Source organism: Cyprinodon variegatus, unplaced genomic scaffold (assembly GCF_000732505.1).
Source record: "Cyprinodon variegatus isolate N-32 unplaced genomic scaffold, C_variegatus-1.0 Scaffold1582, whole genome shotgun sequence".
NCBI lineage: Eukaryota > Metazoa > Chordata > Actinopteri > Cyprinodontiformes > Cyprinodontidae > Cyprinodon > Cyprinodon variegatus.
In genome coordinates, this window is record NW_015152035.1 from 60,729 (window position 1) to 67,981 (window position 7,253).

General features: G+C 37.3%; 2 protein-coding genes across 4 annotated transcripts in view; one reads left to right on the forward strand and one right to left on the reverse strand.

Annotated features, from left to right (window-relative positions):
* Positions 1-1,763, reverse strand: part of LOC107103982 (zinc finger protein 706) — a 7,317-nt gene extending 5,554 nt beyond the window's left edge. For 2 of the 3 annotated variants that reach the window (XR_001482216.1, XM_015403860.1), the window contains exons 1-2: positions 1,619-1,753; positions 783-931 (exon numbers count right to left, since the gene is read on the reverse strand). Coding sequence is in view for 2 of the 3 variants with exons in the window: in XM_015403860.1 (XP_015259346.1) it covers positions 783-931; positions 1,619-1,631 (162 nt within the window). In the remaining variant the exon portion in view is untranslated. Of the gene's footprint in view, positions 1-782; positions 932-1,618 lie in introns of all 3 variants that reach the window. The other variant, XM_015403861.1, reaches the window with a different exon arrangement.
* Positions 1,764-5,106: 3,343 nt separating this feature from the next.
* LOC107103983 (grainyhead-like protein 2 homolog) overlaps positions 5,107-7,253 on the forward strand; it is a 34,188-nt gene continuing 32,041 nt past the window's right edge. Inside the window, exons 1-2 of the mRNA XM_015403862.1 lie at positions 5,107-5,376; positions 6,402-6,591. Coding sequence (XP_015259348.1) covers positions 5,363-5,376; positions 6,402-6,591 — 204 coding nt within the window. The 5' untranslated portion in view covers positions 5,107-5,362. The remainder of the gene's footprint in view (positions 5,377-6,401; positions 6,592-7,253) is intronic.

Consider the following 7,253-nt stretch of genomic DNA (forward strand, 5'->3'; position numbering starts at 1 on the left):
GCAGGATTGTTGTGGTGGAAGGTTTGCAAGCATCTTTGATTGTGGCTGGGTTGTCAGAAGCATCTTGCTAACCAGTTAGCAACTAGTAGGTTCCCAATTGGAAATTCCATTGGGACCAAGTGGCACTAAATTGGTGACTTAGAAACGACACTGTCAAGGAACGCTATGGACAGAGGAAACATGCAAGAGGAGGAGAGTTTAGTGGAAGAGGTCATGGATGAGTCTCCTCTGTCATCCATTTTTTATTTAGAGGAGGAAAGCGGGGACGAAGATGTTGTGGCGGCAGAAGCTTGGTTTGGTGTAAAAGGCTTACAGCCGTACATGTTTGGGCCCTTGCCTCACAACGCTGCCAGTTCTGTTAGCTCTACGCCTGCTGAAGACACAGACGTCCATCCCCGTGAACACTGGGACAGAACTCAATGGGAAAGGAAATTATTCTTATTTCAACCATTGCGTATATTAGCCGTGACATATGAATATAGATGCTATGACCGAAAAAATGTGATTGACAGATGACAGTTGATATATGATTGGCCGAATTTAGGTGTTCAGGCTGATGTATAACTAACTGGCCTGCATAAGATAACAGATTTTAAGACAGGATTTTCTTTTTAAATAGAAATGTTCTAACTTTTGGGACAATATCATCTGATAAAGAGCACATTTATATACATGCTTAGGCAAGAATGATTTGAGATTTAAATATGATTTCCCCTTCGACTTTAAAGCCTTGCAGCTGCCCAGCTTGATAGCGAATACTGTGCGTTTACTGCTTTCCATACCCGGCATACAGTGCAGGTATACACCAAGGCAGCCTTGGCTGCTGCCTTCTGGTCATGCCCTTTGCTCTTCTTTATCTCCGCCTGCTTTTTGGCATTTTTCTGCTGGGACTGAAACTTCTGGTGCCCACGGGCCATATCTGGTGTCACACCTGGAGAAATCAGACATGATGCCACCTTCAGATTATAGGTCCAAATGAGTATTTAAACTGGCTGGCAAACTATAAGTGGTTAAAAAAGGAGACAATGAAATGTTAAAAATTCATTGAAAAATAAAAAAGGATGCTGATATGTTTCAAAATGTGTAAAACAAAGTATGTGTGCAACATCCAGCAGAATTGGGTTAATTAACTATTTTTAGGTCAGAGGGATAAGGCAATTAACTTGGAAATTTCCCCAAAGAAAATGATACAGCTGACATAAATTCAGTAAAACTGGGTCACTTTCTTTGGTTCTATGAACCATGTTTGACTCGATATCAACAGGGAGACTAGAGGGATATAATATTACCACCAGCAGCCCTAACAATAGCACAAACCGCCTCTAAAAGCACATATGGTAAATGAACAGAGCACCGGAAGGCTAACACTTTAGCCTAGCTGCTAGCATCAAGCATGATTTAAAGGGATTAAAACGGTAGGGCTAAACTTAGAAGGTAAAACTAAAAACAGCAATTTAATAGATAATAACAACATGAACATAAATGCTAACTCTTTGTTTCTTTAAACCATTATAAACACACATTTCATTAGCCGGTTACTAAACCATACAGCTAGATTAGCTACTAGCAGGAGTAATGCGTAGAAATTAATGTACGTAAATTTCGGTATTTGACTTACGTAAACAGAGCATCTCTAAATGGCTTACCGATCAAAATAATCGTATTAATCTCAAGAGCCCCCCAATGATAAAATCAAACAAACGCCAGCTTCCTCTGCACCATCCGCGGCTACCGAACGGCTTGCCTACAGCGCTCTATTGCGCATGCTCAAAATGTGCTGCCTTCACGGCCCTGACTAATGGCTCGGGAATATATAAATATTTTATTTTCAACACGTAAATGCAGCACCATTACTATCGAAACTATAAAACAGTTGGTTAAGTACACCACTAGTGTGCTCAAGAATAACACTAACTTACTTAAACATATTTTAATAAAGTAAAAGTATTTTCCTCCAAGAAAATATTCAAGCAATTGTGAAAAATCTTAAAAACACACAAAAAACCCAACAAACCTTAATATAGCACTCAGTGAAAAACTTTGAAAATTAAAATATCAACCCAACAGTTTTATTGGAATCCAGAAAAGAGCCTTATTGCCTTTGTAAAATTAATTAAATATGGATATTTTCATGACAAAAAATTATGTCAATAACAAAAAATGCCAACCTGCCCTAATATATTAAGAAAAATACCAAAAGTGCTTCTATAAGAAATTCATGAAATACTCTGAGAATAAAAGAATTTTTTTTTTGTACAACATAACCTTAAAGGCATTAATGCTGATACTGGCACTTACATTTTGTATACCATTGCCCTATAAAAGATTACAATCTCACCTGAGTAACTTAGACTATTTCCAAATGTATTTATCAGATTTTTAAAATGAAAAAAAAATAAAATAATAAATAAATAAATAAATAAAAATCTGTGTAAATTCTGGTATTTTTAATAATAAAATAAATGAACATGTAACACGATTACACAATATCAAATTCATAGCAGAAGAAAAGCGTTCCCAGATCATTTGTAAACAATGATAAAACATGTTGCTACCTTGCTCATAATATGTAGCTTGCTGTATTTGTTTTACTTGATCTAGGAGACTGAGCGGGTAGAAAATAACCTTAGAAAACACAGCTGGTTTACCAACATGAGGTCTCATTTTAATACGCTGTTTCTGTTCTTGTCTTTTCCATTCTTTTCTTTTTGTCATCCTGCTTCTTTTTCATTTGCCAGACTTAGGGGGAATGGCAGTCTAGTGATGCGGTCATAAAGCTTGGAATCCCGAGGTAATGAGTTCAAGCCCCATCCCCTCAGACTGCCACTCTGGGTCCCTGAGCAAGACCCTTAACCCCTGACTGTTCCCCAGATGGCAGCCCACTGCTCCCCGAAAAATGCAGAGGTACATTTCTCCAATGTGAGATCAATAAAGTTAAAATATTATTACTCAAGTAAGCAAAAAAGTGCAGTACAGTAAAATGGCTTCTAAAAGTTCTTAATAAAAAAAAAAACTCAATAGTAAATCTTTTTCATTAACAGATTTTCATGCAGATGCAACAGATTTAACTAACTTGTATAATTCAGCTGCTTTACTCTGAAATGACATGTGAGGATGCTAATTTAATGCTATAGCCACCTCTTATATCGTATTCAAAATTAAATAAAAATATTATGCATGTTAACGAATAATGCCTAATTTATGCAGTTTACACATTTTAACGTGTCCTGCCTGAATAGTGTTAGCATCAATTTATAGTAAAGTAATAAATCTGTGGTTGTAAGATGAAATGCCTGCCACTAGATGTCAGGGTGCAGCCTAAAAACACAGGCACTCTGCAAGATGACCTTAGTTTGAATAATTGATTTGTGAATATCTTAAGTAGCAAGTTTGGATTTTGTATTACCAAAAATTATTCACTTCACCTTGCTATTATGATGCATATTAAACAACTGAATATGAAACATAAACCAAGCTAAAGTCGCCTCCAGGATCTATAACCTAAAACTGTTTGAACAGTCAGTTCATAAGTGGATGATAATACAAATGGAATAAAAATTCAGAATGATAGCACATAAACAAGTGCAGCGATAAAATAAACTTTACAAGTCAATATTTTCTTGCAGTGTTAAAGTAACACTTTAAGAGTGCATTTGGTCCCACTCGGAATTAGTGTTAAATTAGAACTCGATGTAGCTTATATCTTACTCCAGTTGTTGTAATAACTCTGACACTACATATTTAACACTGTGGAATATACTAAGGAGTTAAGTTTTCTGTTGCAGTCAGGTTTTATAAATTGCAGTATTTCAGATAAATTGTGCAGGACGATGTGTTCAGTGACTGACAACAATCAAAGCCTTCCTGCTGTTTTGCTCATTAACAGGTCCTGAAGAAAGGATAGTGATCTCTCAGTTCCCCTCACCATCCTTTACAGGGCCTTCGCTGAAATATAGATTTGTGAGGTGCTGTTAAAATGACTCTTTACCATCAGATCTACAGACTTCTTTATTCTTTGCAGAGATCACTGGAAAAACTAAAGCATACAAACAATAAAATACAATAACATGGGCTCATGATGTAAACAAACAAAAGGCAACCATTTAGACATTTTTAACTAACTTACACAATTTATCTGAATAATTTAAAATCCGTTTTACACAGACATGCCAAAAATCAAACAATGGTATATGGAAACGTTTTCAGGTAGCCCAGTATCTGTCAGGGTTTGGTTGAGGTTTTTAGGACCCAAATGCAGAGGCAGGAAGGCAGAGGTGAGTTCTTGAAGATTTAATTCAATGTTCACAAGCGAATGAGGCAGGAATCCAAAAATCCAACATAAAAATGTAAAACAAACAAACAACCATGTAGACATCAGGGAAAACAAGCACAAGGAGCCAGGGAGAGATGAGGAACCAACACTGAGGAACTGCTCAGGGAAAGTATTTATGGCTGACTGAGCAAAGGCAGGACTAACAGCTGATTTAGAGCAGTAGTGAACAGAGGAAAGGAAAACTAGAAAGGAGCTAGGGAAAAGGAGACCAACACAAGAGGGCAACAAAGAAAAAACCTAAGAACACAAATACATAAAAAACACAACAAAATAGGAATTAAATCAATACAACTAGAAAACAAAGAAAAACATAAATCAACGTGAAACTGAAACCTCAAAGAAAACTTAGCAGAACCAAGACCGTGACAGCATCATTACACAGTTCAAATTAACACGGCCAAAAATACTGAAGATTTTCACGACATCCCAAAAAGCCAGTTGTGAAACAGAAAAAAAAAACACTTTAAATGCTAGAACACAGATATTTTTTAAGAACTGAACCAGGATAATCTTACAAATCTCTCTCTCACCTATTAGTCAGATTTACATGCCAAGTAAAAAAAAAGGTGAAAACAAAAACAACAAAAAGCAAGGGAGTATTTAAAAAAATTCTGGATTCAATTTTTCCAATTTCAAAAATAATGGTAGCAAAGTCACTCCATACAGTTCATTGAACCCACCAATGGGAAGAAGAAAGGTGCTGCCTGTTCTGACCAATCAGCAGAGGCGCTCAGGTTTCCTTATCTGTCCTGCCTCTCCAGGTGCTTCACATCTCCAAGCGAAACTTTTGCAACTAAACTTAAAGCTGAACAAACACACACGCGTCCTTTTTTAGAAAAGGTTGTTTTTTTTGTCTGTTTTCAAGCCGAGACCAAGGCAGACACTGGGCTATATAGTCGCAGGTCAGGTTACTGACTCCTCTGTTGGCTGTTAATAGGAGAGCCTCAGGGGCCCCAGGCTGTCCAGAGCCCCACACAGCCTGAGCTGATCCGGTTCCTCCCTCCGGTCCAACAAACCAGCAGATGCGGCATGGACCTGGACAGGTAAGACAGAGCTATTATTATCACTTCCCTTTGTTAAATGAACACAATGGTTTGAAATGATTAACCTAGAAACAGACACAGTCACATAAAGACCATTTAACAAACTTAAATCCATTTATGGTACCGTTTGGATGATAAAAAGCAGCCTGACAGAAATATATTTTATTCTTTTATTCTGAACAGCTGGAGTTTACAGTTAAATCCTTCTTTTTCATGTGTTGTCAGCTTAAGTGAAATAAAAACTTAATAGCATTTTCCTAGATGAAGCTTAGTGATTCTCTCTTTTGGTTTGGTCCCAGTTGGTGAAATATTTGTGATTCATTAATTATTGAAACTAATTTAGTAATCATTCATTGCTAAAAGAGCAGCCCATGCTGAGCAGCTATTATAACTAAATTTTGTTTGCAGATTAAACTTTTTTTTTTGTCAGCCAATGTGGTTCTACCCAGAACTCCTCAACTGGATTAGTTTAAGCTCAGAAATGTTGTTTTGTGCAGCTTTCAGACAGTAAATGTGCAGCAGTGAAATGAACATTTCCATTCCATAAAGTGCAGCAGTGATCCAATGTAAACAGTGTGGGAGGAAAACAAACCATGGTGCAAAGATGCATTGATATTGGAAGTTCAGAGCAATCAAGACTAACATATATGGTGCAAATATGCACTAATGTTTGGTTTGGTGTTATCAGTGTGATGCAGTCTGTGACATGATTTAGAGTTTTTTCTTTCAGCAGTTAGGCAGCCTGATGGCAGCACACTTTGATTTCTGTATAAAATCTTCTTAAAGCGCCATTAGCCGTCACATAATTAATAAAAAAAAAAATATTGGCAGATTTATGGATTAGCAGAATAATCGTTAGTTCTGAGGAGTTGTGAGAAGAAGCCAGTAAAAAAAAAATGCAAACAATAATAAGTATGGTGAGAAACCGCCTGAGGCGTTCCTGTTGGCTCCACAGACTGTTGTCTTGTATTGACAGATTGGGTTCGCTCTCATGCTCAAAGCTTTTCTTTCTCCTATTGACTCAGCAATAAGCGACTGGTGGTGGTGGTGCCAAATGAAGTGTCGGTGGCTTCCCGTCGAGTGTTCAGCAGCGAGGATGAAGCCTGGAAGAACTACCTGGAGAATCCTCTGACGGCCGCCACTAAGGCCATGATGAGCATCAATGGCGATGAGGACAGTGTGGCGGCTCTGGGGCTGCTGTACGATTACTACAAGGTTTGAGAGGATCATCATTTTTCAAGACCAGGGAAAAAAGTTCCTTTTTAGTGATCTAATGACGCCCACAAGGGACACTCAAAGGAGAAAGATGTACTTAACTTGATATTACCATAGATATTTGTTACTTTATCAAGAGCCTAAATATTTGGCCGACCCCCAAGTTTCATTAGTGTGAATTTCCCCCACCCCGACACACACACACACACACACACACACACACACACACACACACACACACACACACACACACACACACACACACACACACACACACCTTGAGACATTAATGGATTTATCAAGTTTTCCAATTTCCTTGTTTGTCTTGGAGATCCTTCACTGATGTAAAACTTGCTCGCTGTCTGAACAAATGAAACGTTCACAGAGATATAAACAAGAACGTTGAACATCATTCATAATTAATTTCATTTTCAGTAGTTTTCTGCTGTTTAACTCACGTGCAGCACTTCTAAAAAGCTACGGCAAACATTGTTGAAACGTTGCATGTTTAAATGTGAGTCAAAAAAGGATAATTCATTTTCTTATTTTTAAAATCTCTGTTTAAAAGAAAAGTCCGGTCATTATTTATACCTAAAACTAATACGTTTGCGGTGATTTAATGAATTTAGCATTAATCCGTAAAAAAATTATAATTTTCGTTG